This window comes from Ostrinia furnacalis, unplaced genomic scaffold (assembly GCF_004193835.3).
Source record: "Ostrinia furnacalis isolate ACB-3 unplaced genomic scaffold, ASM419383v2 OfSCF0677, whole genome shotgun sequence".
Lineage (NCBI taxonomy): Eukaryota > Metazoa > Arthropoda > Insecta > Lepidoptera > Crambidae > Ostrinia > Ostrinia furnacalis.
The window spans coordinates 243,458-259,720 of record NW_021130916.1 but is presented as its reverse complement, the minus strand read 5'-3'; the positions used below and the strand labels follow the sequence as shown (position 1 = coordinate 259,720).

Below are 16,263 nucleotides of genomic sequence, written 5' to 3'. Positions count from 1 at the left end.
CCCCCCCTCTCCCCCACGTGAGATTAAGTGAGGTTTTTCTGGACCCCCTCCCTCCCCTAAAAGTCTCACGTAATTAATGGACGCCCCCTTAAGCGACACCACTCTACAGGACGCGACGTCACGCTACAGGACGTGACGTCACGCTACACGACGCGACTCCACGCTACGCATTACCACTAAGCTACAGTATGTTCAGAAGCTATTTTTATCTCTTCTTTTTCCTTATATGCCTAGGATGCGCACCGCGATAAGCGTTTAACGCGCCACTTTATCGATTGTACGCGATTAGCCCATACATTTTGACGTCTAAAATCATCGGTAAGATTTTATCACGGTGTGCATCCTAGCCCGGCTCGTGTCGCGTCGCATTGCATTCGGTAGAAGATATAAATTAATTAATAAAACCAGCAACAGCTTTTACTGTCACATCTTAGCTTAGATTAATAAAGTCTAAGCATCTTAGTTACAATTTCAGTATTTGCTTGCTTACCAATAATCCTGCCACAAGCCCAGCCAGGCACTTCAATTCTATCGTCAACGATCAACGGCTGCTCCTTTATAAAGTCGTGTATCAGCGTCTCAGCCAGCTGACTAGCTTCGCTTCGGCCCCGAACGATGCACACGTCATAATCTTTGTCGCTGAACTTCTTGAAGTGGATGAGCGCTCCAGACTTGCGCTCTATTTCTTTTATATTCGAACCGCTGCGCCCTGTAATAAGTTTTGTTGTTATTAACTAACTTAAAAACATTCTGAAGGTTTACAAAATTAAATGTACTTCTTTTAACATCTATGAACATTGATTTAGTTTCTATTCGATAGCTAGATGCATCAATCAAACCACACATATAAAACCTGAAAAACTATGTATTCTTCGCATAGCTCCCTAGGCCTCTGGGTACAGTCACAGCGGTCAATATACATGAAGAACGCTGTGCCGTCAAATGCTACTCACTCGTCAAATGCTAAAGAATTCGTAAAGCTACTATGGCCTTTAGACAATTAAGATTAAGGAAATAATTTTTTGTACATACTCTTTGAATTTTGAAACATAATCATGTTCTGCTCGAGAGAGAGATATGGTTCATTGAAGACACAAACAAAAATATCTATTACACATGAAATATCAGATTCAAGGTCTTTTATTTATTATGTTGTACATTTATACTTGTAAATCTTAAAAGTAAAAGGTTTTTTACTGGATGTATAGAATAATAAACCTAACAAACACTGTAAGAGAATTATATGACCCAAATTTTTATGTCTTTTAGACTCAAATCCTACAAAAAGAATCCATTCAATAAATCAATGAGTGACATGAAGAAAAACATAATGCAACATAATCTTCAACCAAATTACATACAACATCATTACAGAAATGAGTCAGACACATGACATCATGAATTTATTCTAATAACATCTTAAAAGATATAGTGGCTCATTGATTATGCAACAAAATATGGCTTTAAGGACTGCCAAAAATACATTAGTGACAAAATGTGGCAGTAAACACACAAAAGTATATCTAATGTAATCACTTGTGAGAAGGACAAACTTACAAATTATTGTATGATAAATATATTAATACCCAAATACTTGAGACCAATAAAAAATTATACTTGTTGTGCTTAAAGACATGATTTTGAACTTTAAAATTTTTAATAGTTATAGTTAATTATGTCATAAATTGCCATCTTCAGTGCATTTATTATAGCATTGATAGCTTATATTCAAATTCTACTAATTTAATTAAACAAACAAAAGCACCTAGCATTGTTTATGCCAATATATTATCATTTCCATTGCAGAAAATATTGTTTTAAAAATACAACATTTTATACTGTTTCATTAAAATAACTAGCTGACCCGGCGAACTTCGTACCGCCTTAGCGTAGAGATTTTCTTAATATTTTTTTCCGTAAGAACCATCCTTGGACTTCCACAAACATTTAAAAAAAAGAATTATCGAAATCGGTTCAGCCGTTCACACGTGATGCCGTGACAACGCGAAACGGGTTTCATTTTTATATATATAGATAGAACAAAACAATTCTCACCAATCAAAGCTGGAACAATGCTCTTAGGAATATTTATTTCTATGACATTGATCCGTGAAGTCTTGACCAGATTTTCATTCTTCTCCTCTTCATCTTTTTTAAACACATAATATACGACGAAGGCAGTCACAGAGACCAGGGACATGCCCAGAGCAACAGGAAGCAATATTCTTGAATTAAAAGACATTTTATCTGAAAAAATACAAATAATTATTATTGTATGAGGGTTAAAACAAAATTCTAAAACATTATGTTTAGTAAGATTTGTGGTCAGTTTTACACGAATATCAGAGAATATAAAGTCAATAAAGTAGTTATCAAAACTAATCAGGTTATATTACTTTAATGAATTAGAAAATTTGACAAAGACAGTGCACTTTGCTCTTTCATGTATCAACAAAATTATTACAAGAGATGTGGTCTACTTATGGTAGACCATGCCTTTATTTATCTTTTGCTGATCTATTAGCAGCTATGACATAATAACAAGCACAAAAATTGTACAGCAAAGTAATATGATACCTGTTACATGCACCAAGGTGACCAATGTTCAAATTTACTGCAACGCTCAGAGGTCGTTTCAGGATTTTTCAACAATATCCATACATACATGCAGTCGCAATTAAATTTAAACCCCAGACTACTGTCACGGTTAAAAATTTCGGCACAATTTATAAATTTTTTGAAGTTTTACGTTTCGTTCGTAACTCGTTTTTTTGACGTAAGAAAACACTGAGCATATTTTACCGATTTGTTCAAACAAAAATGCGTTATTTGAACGATTAGTTGAGTTCTTTACGAAATCGATTTATTTTAATCGATTTTATTCCCGAGCACTAAAATTCATATCTGCTGCAATTTAAAAGTAAAAAAAACAGACTTTGTCAAACTGTTGAGCTTTGAAATTATTTGCAATTTTGTGTGCTGAAATGAAGAAATTAAACTTATCGGATATGTTATATTAGGTACGTACCACTTAAACCCCCTGTAATGAATTAGCTAACGGAGTAAATAATAGAAATGGAGGTAATATTCTACCTGAGGGGCGTGTGTTGACGAGCCGGCCGGTTTCTATCCGGTAGACCGGTCTGGTCTGGGTGTAGACACGATGCAAGTACACGGAATCGAGCCGGATCAAGCCAACAAACCGGACCGGGTAGAAACTAGAAACCGTCTTTTTAACACACGCCCTATAATATAGCCCCTAGGCCTAGGAGATATCGGATATTCCTACCTACCTCGTACGTAGCCAAGTTAGGCTCATAGGTACTAGGGGTTCTTAACATAATCTAGCAACATTCAATGAGCTTTATCCTAATAAAATATTGTTGCTTTAATTAAATCACGCTTTTTCAAAATTATAGGTATTTAAAATGAACTCGGAAAAAACATTATCATTGCTGTGCTGTGTTACTATTTAGAACTGTGTGAAGGCACCCTTACACTTTCACACCATAAACATATTTTCCTTAATAGGTAACTTTATTTTTGAAATTAATTGTATGTAAAGTACTTAGAAAATGAACTACTTACTTGCTTTCAATAATTTTCCTTATTAACTTTATTTTAGAAAATGAACTAGGTACTTTCACATCGCGTGCAGCTAATCCGTCAAAGTTCCGTAATAACACAGTTTTCCCGAATACACATTGTCGTTTCCCAGGAGTTTGTAGGTAGGTACTTAGAAAACGAAGGAAACTTAGATAGGTATTATACATCATTTTTATAACCACATGAGATACGTACGGTGTATCTACCTATACCTAGTCGAGCAAAAAAGCGGCACGGCCGTACCATCTTTTTCTCGAAGCAATTCAGGCCATTTTCGACTGCCTGTAACTTCGTTGTGGATAAAACTAGAAGGCTGAATTTTCATTAGCTATGCAGGCATTGTAAAGACACGGTATATTTAAAATTTCATTCAATTTGAACCCGCAGTTTAAGAATTATAACGGGTCAAAGTTACTTAATTTTGTCACTCACTGACTCACCGATCATCAAAACTCTAAGCCACTTCTAGCAGACCTAGAAGCTTCAAATTTGGAATATAAGTAGTGTTTGGTGTGTGAATCAAGGAAAAACTAAAATATTTGGGGGCACGGTAGTGCAACCGCCAAGTCGAGTAAAATTTTTCAATTTCGGTCCAGTTTTCTAGATACATAACTGCTGTCTAGAAAATACAAAAAGAAATGAGATCCCATCAAAAACAATACTTGTCAAAAAAACCAAGTCTCGCAACTCAGTTGTTCTACGGTAAAAAGTTGTGAGATCCATGTAATACCAAGTCCAGGCCAGGAAATCTTTAACGTTTTACATAAATATATTGACTTGGCCATCGCATGAAAACACGTGTAAATTAAATTATTTAGTGCGATGGCCAAGTCAATAATTTATGTAAAACGTTAAAGATTTCCTGGCCTGGACTTGGTATTACATGGATCTCACAACTTTTTACCGTAGAACAACTGAGTTGCGAGACTTGGTTTTTTTGACAAGTATTGTTTTTGATAGGATTATATTATACTAGCAGCTGCTCATTGAAGAATTGTTATCATCAATAACCCCTATCCCCTATGTAACAACATTTACTAAGTTTGTCCCTGACCTGACTACAGAGTACCTACCTTCCAATAACTAGATAGTCTGTAGTTAATAGGTATAAACTTAATTTACTCATTTTCAGAATGGTGTTTCAATTTGATATTCTATTCATCGATATACTTAGCATTGATAGAAGTTTTTGTTGTAATGAAATAATTCTACTCAATCAAGATGACCTGGGACGTCACGTTAGGTAAGGTTTTCCATTACTCATTGTTCCAACGAAAACGACAAAATGACCTTCGATATTTTTCCAGCTCTTGTATAATCTGAGTAAACCCACCCCAACATTGGTTGGCTAGAGGGTCCAAGCATTTTTATCAAAGTGAGGACAAGATTTTTTTGTCTTCAATTTTGCCAGTGTTGTTGACCCACTGTTGCAAAAATAGGCTAGTCCTCAGATTGTACCTATCTAGGCACTAAACCTACTTAATTATTTACAAGGTAAGCAAAGAGTTAGCACCTATAGGAATAGAGGTAATTTGGTCCAGTAACAGTTTTGTGATTCCAACTTATCCTTTATATATTATTTCAGTTATGATGCTGTACAGTTTTTAGTTTTCACATTCAACATGCTTAGGCTATATCCTCAAGCGAGGCCTAAAGTTTAGGGAAAACAATTTGAAAAAAGCAGACGTTCTATAAAAAACCTTAACTCGTGCACCCCCGATGGCGCCGCCCGTGCGCCCCAATAAAGCGTAATGGTGGCATTCGTCATATTTTTTATTGCGGCGGCCGCTCGCGATGCCAGTCCGCTGGTGATCAGCCATGCAGCGCCCGTACCGGCGCCGATACCTCCGGCCCAACAACATGCACGAGGCCTCTCATGGCGGTAAATACGAGTCACTAGTTTAGTCTCTTTTCCTCCTCCTCCACAAAGCAGTTGAAAGATTTATCCAATGTTATTGATAACGGTCTTAAAATTAGATTTAGGTGGCACCTCTTGGAGTAGACTTAAGATGGAGAGTATTAAGGATCTTAAGCAAATGTAACGAGGTTTTGTCCAGTGGTTCGTTTTTCCGGTCAGCTTGCAAAGTTGTTACAAGTTTGGATTCGCCGATGGATAAATAAAAAGTTAAGTTGCCTTAGTAGGTCGGTACTCTAACCTTCGGCGTGGTGAATCGGAATTTGTTCCTTTATTCGTAATTGTTAACATTAAGATCTCTATGTCTATGTAAGTATACCTACCTATTAAAGGTAGATCAAGTAGAGAGAGCTTCGGATATACACAATATTTGATTGGGTTTGTGTATTAGATGTCAACTGTACGAGTAATTATTTACTACACCGATGAAAACAGTTCTAAAAGAAGGTCAGTCTTCGTAAAAATCAAATTGAATTAAATTGTTTCAGACTTCGAGTATGTAGTAACAAAGAAAGCCCAGCCGCGAATATGTTTCGGCACAGGACTGAGCCGGGAGGTGCTCCCGACGAAAGGACCCGCTATGAGTCCGTTTATGAGGCGTCTTGCGGGAGAAACGCGCCCAAACCTGGGGCCTGGAAGCTATGATTGTGACCGCGATGCGTTTTATGACCTTACGCATAGGGTAAACCAGAAACCACACCTACGTAACTATCTTTCCAACTACTGGAATTATGTATTAACTCTAGGAACTTTGTTTAAATCCTCTAGATATACAGCAAATATGGTCTAGGAGCAAAGGAATCGCGATGGAAAATGCGGCATGAGCACCAACCTCCGGCTCGACCACCGCCTAAAAAGAAACCACTTCGTCAAAACTGTGCACCCTTCAATCAGACTGGCAAGAGAAAACCATTGTTTGTGGCTAGTGATTATCCAGCGTAAGTGATTTGTTTCTCACCCTTGAAACATGTTAAAACAAAAATAAAATTCGTGCCAAGGAAATTAGGCAAAATTGACCATTTTTGGCGAAATACCCTTATGACAGTAGTAGGTCTTTAGGCGTTCGATATGTGCCTTGGATCACGCGAGAAATCGTGAAGAACACTTCAAATTGAATAAAAATGGACTACTTATATATTTTCATCGTTATATTTTTCCTTCCAGAGCGTGTGATTATTGTCCAGAATATAAGAAGAGGCAAATGAAATTCGCTTACAGTTTCCAAGGCAAAAAGGTTTTACGATGCGCTGTTGAGGTGAGATTTGAAATTTATTTTAATGTTATTGGTAAACAAAACTTAAGTAATGTATTGATTAAAAAATTTAAGTAAGATTAGTTCACTTCAAATGGCTTTTTTATGCAGATAAAATGCGTCCCTTACAATCTGGACGCTTGCGGCTATTGCGGGTGCTCCTGTTCTGCACAGGGCGACTACTGGCAGTTTGAGAACAGAATCTTCCTCTGCCGGAATCACTACACGGAGCTATTCACGCACTGTTTAGCTAAGTTCCAAGGGGCGAAATTGGCGGAGTTTAAGGTAAGATAATTATGGTTTTCTGAAATCTTAATAAGGCATTTGTACCTCTCCTGTCTTGAGCCATCTATTTATGAATAAGTACAGAGTATTGGCGCAGAATAACTATGAGGCGTCGTACCCTAGTCCCTGTAAGGGTGAAGGCGTCTATGATAAATGGTAACAAGTTCTCTGATGTTGGTTGTGGCCTCGAGTTGTTTTAAACCCTCATGATAAATAAGATGAAGCGAAAATGTGAAAATAATCATTTTTATGTACCTTTAGGTTTTAAAATTGCCTTTGTTTACAGTCTGTTCGTGACTGTTTCTTCGCGCACGCTCATAACAGCTGCAAGGCCGCCCTCAAGATAATGAAAATCGAAGAAATTGAGAAAAAACTTCGCAAAGAAGCATACCTCGATTTGTATTTTCCTCAAAGACGCTTTTGCAATAATTGAATTATTATTACATCTTTATTTTGATTATTATTACGTGTTTTATTGAAATGCAGCCTATTGTGCTATGTTTTAGATTAGTCAAAGACAAGGCCTGGATTCTAGCAGGATTTTAATCAAAATATTCCGGGGTTTTTCTCGACGATTATAGCAAATCATCGAAAAAGACGTAGTGTGCATGGGCCCTAAGTAATATTTTAGTTCTGGTTCAGTGTAAAACTACTCAATCATCCCTAGAATATCATAATCCGTTCTAGCTTTTTGCTGTGTCTCCTATTGATCAATATGAAGCAGGTTCAATTTACTTATCAAACAGGATTAAATTAAATATATCTATTCCCAGATATTCATTCGATTCCTGTGAGAATCGATATTAAATTGTATTTTTTGAAGTGGCAACACTAAAAAATAATATCAATCATCTGACTGGATTTCTTGTGTACGATTCTTTTATTTATTTTGATAGTGTCGGTATTTTGAGAAGAATACAACAGTAATCATGAAGTTAGATTCAAATAACAAGATGATAAACAACGAAAGTGGTGCTGATACGCCAGAAGAAGTGGTGGACCCGCGACAAAACGCCGAAGACATCCTCGATGAAATTCTCGCTGAATTTACGGACTCAATTTCTCCAGACACCGCCAGGAATGGCAACGGAACACCAGCTAACTTGTTCAGCATGATACAGCCTCCGCGGACGCGAACACCAGCTAACTCTTTCTCGGAGAACGCTACTATTGACGATATTGACCCGCAGTCGGATCTTGGTACTTCGATCCGGAATAAGTGCTTAGAATTGGAGGAGATTCTTCAAAGTTTGAAATCCCGCCTCAATCACGTTGTTTTGGATGAAAATATCGTACTAAGTCCTGAAGCTAACTCGATGGAGGCTCAACTGGAACACGACTTGGACACAGATTGCCAGGAGGACTTATCACTTCAAGAATTCCTTGAACTACTGCACTCGCAAAACAAACTTAGCCCAAGTGGTGTGCAATGATTGCTCACAGATTTATTATTTAGTTGTTAAGATAAAACTTTACATGAATTTATTGTGTGCAAATTCGAGATTAGATTATAAAGGATATTGTGAATTAAAACATTTCAGGCCTATTAAGTTTTTTATTACAAAAATAATCTTTAAACTAGTTTTACAACTTTGATGAAAATAACAACATAATACAATATCACATTAAGAAAAGTTACAGGATGTTTTTTTACATGTCATTGAAGAAGTCATTCATTTCTGTGTTCATAGTCAACTCTGTGGCATCAGGTACTGTGTCAGTCTCATACAACTGGCTTTCATCACCATCTGCATTTTCATAGGTACTGGAATTGTTCTCTTCTTTCAAGATGAAATTCAATTGATTTTCTGTTATGAGGTTTATTAGTTCATCCTTATTACGGTCCCCAAGTTCTAATTTGAATTTTTTTATCCAATTATTGTAAGGAGTAGGATCAGATTTCACACATTCTTCTCTAAAGGCTTTCATTGCAGACAGAGCTTTAGTATAAATTCCATCAAAATTGCAGTACACCAGATTCTTGATAGCTTCTGTCATGCTTATAGAAATATCTACCAATGGTTTACGATTCTCAATGAGAACTTTGAAGTCGTTTACTGGATCTACTGTCCCAACCTTGGTAACTGTATTATCTTTCTTAGTCACAGGAAGTTTTATTGAAGGCATGTCAACATCATTTATTTGGTTGTCTGGTTTGATATCTGCAGTCTGATTGTCCACATATGCACCAACTTGCTGATCAGGTTTCTTTCTGTCTCTTGTTTTAACTTCAACTTTAGTCAAAGTGAATAAATTCTTTATCTTTTCAAGTGGTTCCTTTGATCTTTTTTCCACCATTGGTGGTCTCTTGAACAACATCATGATTTCATCTCTAGGTTCAGGCAGAGGTTTGCCCGGGTTCATAGCTCTAAAAGCTATGCAGTCAAGGATATACTGCACTGATGGACTCACGGTCTCAGCTATGGGAAAAGCTTCAGTGTCCTCATAACTATCATCATATGCTTTCATTAAATCCATGGCCTTGATTAGGTCTTTAAAAGCATCCACTTGTTCTTTAGAGCATTCATATCTTTTCAGATTTGTTGATGGGAATGTCATGTACTTTATATCTTCTTTGTAGCAGATTGGTATCATTGACAGACAGATATAATCGTTGGTGTCAATAACAGGCATTATTGCAAACATTTTTGGGGCATTTCCTCTATTATAAACCCTACGTACAATGCCCACTAAGCTCAATTCATGTAGGCATTCAGTGAGACACCTCACTGCAAGTTTGGCTTTTTTATCACCTTTCCTGCCAAAAATGTATTGTAGACCATCACCAGTCAAACTCTGCCAGTTTATATTATCAGCATTTGTAAATCCATACAGGTTTAAGGATTTTTCACCTGATTCATAGAGCAGTGATTTGTCACACTCAGCGAATGGTATTATTTGTTGGCCGTAGTGGTAGCCTTTTATAACAGAATCAGCTTCAACCACTTCTTGATTGTCAGTATTGATGTGCACCCGGCTAGACATGATGCCTTCTCTGGAACTAGCAGTTAAGGTCACAGGATCCTTCACTGCCTTCAACCAAGTCTTCACGGGTGGCTCATCTTTGAGTCTTATGTATGTAGATACAGGTATTTTGATATTGGGGCCAATGCTTAGATCGACATTCCATGGACGAACATTGACAGCTCTTTTCTTGTGATATAGGAGATACTGCATAGCATATTCGAATGAAGCTGAGGCACCATTAGTAGCTTCCACAAATTTACGTGCCAGTTGAATGTCTTCACTTTTTAGATGCTCCTCAAATATGTCTAGGCCTATGACATCTAGTTCAAATTCTTCTTCTTTGAATCCAGTTAGTACCTGTAAAAATATGGATTCATCATAAATCAAGCAACATTTTGAAAAATATGTATTGTTATATTATACTCGAATAATAACTTAAAGTTACCTTCTCAATGTCATTCTCATCCAGGCATGTAGGGGACATGAAGTTAGTCATCAATATGATTTTCTTGCTATCCGCTTTCACTGAACCTAAACCATTCTTGAAATGATCAGCCGCTACAATAAGTGCATCCATCCAGTCACCTCTGCTTTTGGAGGGCTAAAACAGTTTTTATTAGTTAAAATTCGAGAAATTTAATGAGTTCAGTTATAAGGTCTAACTTTCTAGAAGTAGCCTTACCTGCTCTGGTAAATCACGAATCAATTTCCATGTAGGAGACTGCAGTTCTGCCAAAAACTCGATGTGGCGGAAGGCACCATCGCACTGCTCTGCCATATTATTCTGTGTCTTCTTGGAACCCAATAACATAACTCCAATGAGGCTTTTGCCTTGGCTCATTATCTTACGCTCTATGACACGGCTGACGCATTCCCTAGCTTGTTCGAAGAAGCTTTTCTTGCCCTTCTCATCTGCAGTAGAAACGTTTCTTCCAATATCCAGGATGACGATTGCAGCTTGATCCACTTTTGGCGGCATAGTGCTTGAAACTATTGTATGCACTTTAGGTTTCTAAAACTGTCGTTTATGATCTCTTTATTGCTCCTTGGTTTGGTTACCAAAAACGAAATAATTAATAAATATTGTGAAATTGCGATTAACGATGAAACCAAAGCAAGTTCAAACCACAGATTAGAGAGTATGTCTAAAGACAGATAGGAAACGGCCCTAGTATTGGTTGAACGATAAACAAACTGGTACCGAGCTAGATTGTCCAGTAGGTGGCGCTGAATACAATATGGCGTCTGACGCCCACAGATTAAATAAACCTGTCATACTTTTTTATGATCCATTCCTTTTCATGTATTGCGGTTAAAAATAAAACTATTGAAGTATCAAATGAAACTTTATTGATGAAATATAACATGAAATATTTTGTTTACGAAAATCAACAAGCATTAAAACTATTTTATTTTAAAAAATTACAGTTACTATTGTGATTACAGTACATTGTTTTAGTTTTTACATAATGTAATGACATTTGTATGTAACTCATACAAAATAAGTTGCGTTATTATGACTTATAGTAAAATAGTTTAATGTTCTCCATAAATTCACACGTTCACTCTCACTTTGGTTCTGTCCAATCCAATAGCCACTGTTAGCAGGCCAGACCTACACGTTTCTCACCACCTGTAAAATATATGAAATATTTGTAAATTTAGAGCAAAAAGATGCACATGTCACCGTAAGACTGTAATCTCCAACATTCTACACTAATATTATAGAGTACAGCCGATAAACTACTGTCTGTTTTGTTTCTAGATTTGCACTACTTTGTTAAATAAAATTAATTTACCTTGTCAAATGTGCATTTCTCAATCAATTACATGTACATTCACAGAATCTGGATTCCACCAATCTGTAATTAAATAATTAACTTTTAGGTCTTTCTATTTGATATCAATAAAGTTAGAATCATTTTGAGGGTGTTTTAAATTTTAAAGGTACTTACCAAATGTTCTTATCAACAGAAGTTGTTTTAATTGTTATCTGGGTAATTCATCCAATACAAATCTTCCTAATTTAATGCATTTATGTCACGGCATAACCTGCAAATGAAATGAGTTCATCGTTTGAATCAAGCATTCTTGGTCTGGTTGTATTGCTTAAATAGGTTTCTTCTAAAGTTATTTGAATAGGAAGTAAAGGTTATGTATCATTTTGTACCAAATAAATATTTTTTCTTTCTTTCTTTCAGCACCGGTGATTCCATAGCAAGCACTTTTATTGTAATTGCAGCTTAACACCTTATAAGTTCGNAGTACATTGTTTTAGTTTTTACATAATGTAATGACATTTGTATGTAACTCATACAAAATAAGTTGCGTTATTATGACTTATAGTAAAATAGTTTAATGTTCTCCATAAATTCACACGTTCACTCTCACTTTGGTTCTGTCCAATCCAATAGCCACTGTTAGCAGGCCAGACCTACACGTTTCTCACCACCTGTAAAATATATGAAATATTTGTAAATTTAGAGCAAAAAGATGCACATGTCACCGTAAGACTGTAATCTCCAACATTCTACACTAATATTATAGAGTACAGCCGATAAACTACTGTCTGTTTTGTTTCTAGATTTGCACTACTTTGTTAAATAAAATTAATTTACCTTGTCAAATGTGCATTTCTCAATCAATTACATGTACATTCACAGAATCTGGATTCCACCAATCTGTAATTAAATAATTAACTTTTAGGTCTTTCTATTTGATATCAATAAAGTTAGAATCATTTTGAGGGTGTTTTAAATTTTAAAGGTACTTACCAAATGTTCTTATCAACAGAAGTTGTTTTAATTGTTATCTGGGTAATTCATCCAATACAAATCTTCCTAATTTAATGCATTTATGTCACGGCATAACCTGCAAATGAAATGAGTTCATCGTTTGAATCAAGCATTCTTGGTCTGGTTGTATTGCTTAAATAGGTTTCTTCTAAAGTTATTTGAATAGGAAGTAAAGGTTATGTATCATTTTGTACCAAATAAATATTTTTTCTTTCTTTCTTTCAGCACCGGTGATTCCATAGCAAGCACTTTTATTGTAATTGCAGCTTAACACCTTAGAAGTTCGATATTAACCTGAAACAAATAGGTACTTAGATTCACTGTATAAAACACGTATCATTCACTGTGTCCTCCAATCTATGCCTGCAATGTACCTACGTGTATTGTATTTTGGGTCCAAACTCCAAAGTATGTTGTTACTCCATGAAACGATCCACATTTAGTTTCCATTGATTAGAATGGAGTTATGAATGATATTGTAATGAAGATTTAATCCTTTGTGTGGTTCAATACTTGATAAAACATGATGTTGCTGCAAGCTGCAATAACCTTTCTCGAGTCTTACTTTAGAGAAATATCTTCTTAAACAAACATCAATCCAACAGGCAATCCATGCACATGTAGTTCTTATTAATGAATAATGAATATAATGATTGAGCAATAATTTTTTTTTTTTAAATGTCACAGTTGTAGACTTGAGACGGAACTAAAGTGATTAAAGTGAAAATTACGCATTTGTATTAATATACTTTTAAATAATAATTTCATTTATAGAATGCAAATAGATTCAATAAAATAATTTATAAATAAAAGTTGAGTTGTAATTCGAAAATGTTTACTAACTTGATTCCAGACACGCAAAAGACCATTGTCGCATTGTCGCATATGATACAAAGGACAACTATAAAAAAAGTCACTTCCTCTCGGAACTGTCAAAAAAATTCACTCTCTATGGAGCTGTCAAACTCTATGGCGTTTCCACCCCGTGGTTCAAACAAGATTTTGTTTGGGTTTTTTTTTTTGACAACACTATTTGACACTTGATTTTGACAGGTGACTGCCTCATTGACTTGTACATCTATGGATGGGCCGGGCATACTATAAAGCCGTATCTCCAGGGCCCCGATTACGGTAATTTATAACGTCTCTCTCTAATACAGACGCGCTTCTTCGGTTCTGCGATATGGATTTGTCAAAACAGCTGACGTTCGGGCACGTTGAAGATGAAAATTTTTAGGGTATAGATGACCCACGCTGAACTGTCCCACCAAACTCAATGACAGGGGGGCGCTACCATCGTTCAACTCTAAGGTTTCTAACATGCCAAAAATCGGAACCAGCCATAGAGTTATTAACCAACCAGGAGTAGCAGCGCGCGTTTATTTCTATACAAAAAATTTCGCCATTTCCTGAGGGGGACGAGGTAATGACATTTGTGTAACAGCTGATGGCGCTGGGACACTATCGATATTTTTGTCGATGAGAATCATTGCTCTATGGTTCATAGTCTATGGTTTTTGTTTTAAATAATATGAATTAAATGTATTATCATAATCATAAGGAAGATTCAATGTTTCAGATCTCTATTTACAGGAAAATACGCAGAAGTTTGGCATTTCTTCCTTAGCACCAATACGAATTGTGAAGTTTATGAGTTACATGAAAAAAAAACTAACAAGCCATTTATTTATGCAAGTAGGGCTTTTAAAAAGCAATTTAAAACGTCCCAGTATTAACCCTACCACCATTACCCTACTACCCATGAAATAGGTACCTAATATTTATACAGCGTGTAACCTTTTGATATCCCATTACTTTAAGGGTTTATTCTGTACATAAAAATAATTTATAATGTCCAAGAATCAAGTGTCCCAAAATGCATATTTTCGAAGATATCATCATTTTTAGTTCTTAAACTGTCACCGCTATGACTGGTTTTTATAATTGCGACGTTTAAATAATTACACTAGTACAGACCACAGTTAGAGATGGGTTTCCACCCGGGTAAAAACCCACATGAGGGTAAAAACCCAATAAAAACCCGTTTCATTCCACCCGTGGGTGTTTACACCGGGTGAAAACGAAAAATTTTATAATTATTTCAATTGGTATCTTTTCTTTATTTTTATTGAATTTTTCTCATTTAAGTTTATTGATTAATAAGTAATAAGTCAAATTTAACACTAATATTCATTTATATCGTGGCCAAATCGTAAAATTGATCACGTTATGATGATGTGACCAATCCCAACTAATATTATAAATGCGAAAGTAACTCTGTCTGTCTGTCTGTCTGTCTGTCTGTTACGCTTTCCCGCTTAAACCTCGCAACCGATTTTGATGAAATTTGGCATAGAGATAGTTTGAGTCCCGGGAAAGAACATAGGATAGTTTTTATCCCGGTTTTTGAAACAGGGACGCGCGCGATAAAGTTTTTCTGTGACAGACAAAATTCCACGCGGGCGAAGCCGCGGGCGGAAAGCTAGTAAAAAAAAACTTTCTTTTCCAAATACTTACTTCCTGCCAATAGGTAGGCAGTATCAAATTTTTAACATAGAATTTCGAATATATTCGTAAGTACACTATTCTTAAAAATATTACAAAATTAGGAATTTGTGCTTTCCAGTGGCAACACTTCTTGAAATTTAGTTTTTTGCAAAATTAGTGTATTAATTAATGTAAAATAAACAAAATAATATTTACTGATGGAAGTTACCTTCCATCAGTAAATATTATTTTATTTATTTTATTCATATTTTATTTATTTTTTTTCATTCCTATTGTCCTTTTCAAGATTTGAAGTTTCAGATCTCTTTTTACAATAAAATACACTGCAATTCACCATTTTTGTCTCAGCATGTTACTCATCAATAGTGACATTTGGAATATGTCATTGGTGGCGCTGCAACTAGTTTTTATAAACTGAGTGAACCACTGGTCTACTCACATTGCTAGAGGGGATTGCCTGTCAGTTCCACTCCTGGGTTAATAACTCTATGTGTTTGAGATTGCGTCTGTCATAGTTTAGAAAATAGTAATGGAAAATGTCAAAAGTCATAGGTTCTGAAATTGCGTAGCTAGATGGCGTTGTGCTTCGTTCAATCGCGATATCATTTGATTTTTTCCTGGCTATTTAAGTTAAAACATTAAGGTTCAATATACTTCGCTTTACTTGGATCAGTGTTTTATTTTACAACCACGGTCCGAGCTTTTTGGGACACTGTACATTGTTGTGGGAACCTATGCCCGATTTTTTATAAGTTCTGTTTTTGTTCAAACACTTAGAAAATTTTGCATCTCAGGACTTAGAATTTTTTGGATTTGGTATTTTCAAAGTGTTTTAATGATTTCTTAATTAACTGTAGGGAATTAGCTAACTTTAATTTAATTGCGATCTTAATCTCTGTTGGTAATTAACTGTTCATTTAATATTTCCATGCCTA

General features: G+C 35.7%; 4 protein-coding genes across 7 annotated transcripts in view; 2 read left to right on the top strand and 2 right to left on the bottom strand.

The window, feature by feature from the left end:
- Positions 1 to 2,788, bottom strand: part of papi (tudor and KH domain containing protein papi) — a 21,341-nt gene extending 18,553 nt beyond the window's left edge. For 2 of the 3 annotated variants that reach the window (XM_028323684.1, XM_028323687.1), the window contains exons 1-3: positions 2,578 to 2,788; positions 2,056 to 2,247; positions 491 to 709 (exon numbers count right to left, since the gene is read on the bottom strand). In XM_028323684.1, the coding sequence (XP_028179485.1) occupies positions 491 to 709; positions 2,056 to 2,242 (406 nt within the window). In that variant the 5' untranslated portion in view covers positions 2,243 to 2,247; positions 2,578 to 2,788. Of the gene's footprint in view, positions 1 to 490; positions 710 to 2,055; positions 2,248 to 2,396; positions 2,519 to 2,577 lie in introns of those variants that run through there. The other variant, XM_028323685.1, reaches the window with a different exon arrangement.
- Positions 2,789 to 2,949: 161 nt separating this feature from the next.
- Positions 2,950 to 7,491, top strand: LOC114366733 (uncharacterized). Its single transcript, XM_028323696.1, has 7 exons — positions 2,950 to 3,020; positions 4,739 to 4,849; positions 6,010 to 6,203; positions 6,290 to 6,459; positions 6,686 to 6,776; positions 6,885 to 7,058; positions 7,345 to 7,491. Exons 2-7 carry the CDS (start codon positions 4,828 to 4,830, stop codon positions 7,489 to 7,491), a joined length of 798 nt encoding a protein of 265 aa, XP_028179497.1. The 5' UTR covers positions 2,950 to 3,020; positions 4,739 to 4,827.
- Positions 7,492 to 7,889: 398 nt separating this feature from the next.
- On the top strand, positions 7,890 to 8,578 carry LOC114366727 (uncharacterized). The gene has a single exon (XM_028323683.1). It carries the CDS (start codon positions 7,988 to 7,990, stop codon positions 8,489 to 8,491), a length of 504 nt encoding a protein of 167 aa, XP_028179484.1. The 5' UTR covers positions 7,890 to 7,987; the 3' UTR covers positions 8,492 to 8,578.
- LOC114366725 (X-ray repair cross-complementing protein 5) lies at positions 8,498 to 13,853 on the bottom strand. 2 transcript variants are annotated; one of them, XM_028323681.1, is made up of 4 exons: positions 13,817 to 13,853; positions 10,708 to 11,151; positions 10,471 to 10,626; positions 8,709 to 10,382 (listed from the first exon to the last, which is right to left on the bottom strand). In XM_028323681.1, the coding sequence occupies exons 2-4, from the start codon at positions 11,002 to 11,004 to the stop codon at positions 8,709 to 8,711; spliced, it is 2,127 nt and encodes a 708-aa protein (XP_028179482.1). In that variant the 5' UTR covers positions 11,005 to 11,151; positions 13,817 to 13,853. The 2 variants fall into 2 exon arrangements, with proteins under 2 accessions (XP_028179483.1, XP_028179482.1); XM_028323682.1 differs by lacking the exon at positions 13,817 to 13,853 and having other exon boundaries at positions 8,498 to 10,382; positions 10,708 to 11,004.
- Positions 13,854 to 16,263: the final 2,410 nt, after the last annotated feature.

What these genes read in the sequence shown, in the direction of transcription:
- LOC114366727 (XM_028323683.1), top strand. Translation starts at nt 7,988, where the DNA reads ATGAAGTTAGATTCAAATAACAAGATGATAAACAACGAAAGTGGTGCT.
- LOC114366733 (XM_028323696.1), top strand. Translation starts at nt 4,828, where the DNA reads ATGACCTGGGACGTCACGTTAG. An exon ending in GACCTGGGACGTCACGTTAG is followed by an intron (nt 4,850 to 6,009) that starts GTAAGGTTTTCC and finishes AAATTGTTTCAG; the next exon opens with ACTTCGAGTATGTAGTAACA. An exon ending in TTTTACGATGCGCTGTTGAG is followed by an intron (nt 6,777 to 6,884) that starts GTGAGATTTGAA and finishes TTTTTTATGCAG; the next exon opens with ATAAAATGCGTCCCTTACAA.
- LOC114366725 (XM_028323681.1), bottom strand. Translation starts at nt 11,004, where the DNA reads ATGCCGCCAAAAGTGGATCAAGCTGCAATCGTCATCCTGGATATTGGA. An exon ending in TTCGTGATTTACCAGAGCAG is followed by an intron (nt 10,627 to 10,707) that starts GTAAGGCTACTT and finishes AAACTGTTTTAG; the next exon opens with CCCTCCAAAAGCAGAGGTGA. An exon ending in ATGAGAATGACATTGAGAAG is followed by an intron (nt 10,383 to 10,470) that starts GTAACTTTAAGT and finishes ATATTTTTACAG; the next exon opens with GTACTAACTGGATTCAAAGA.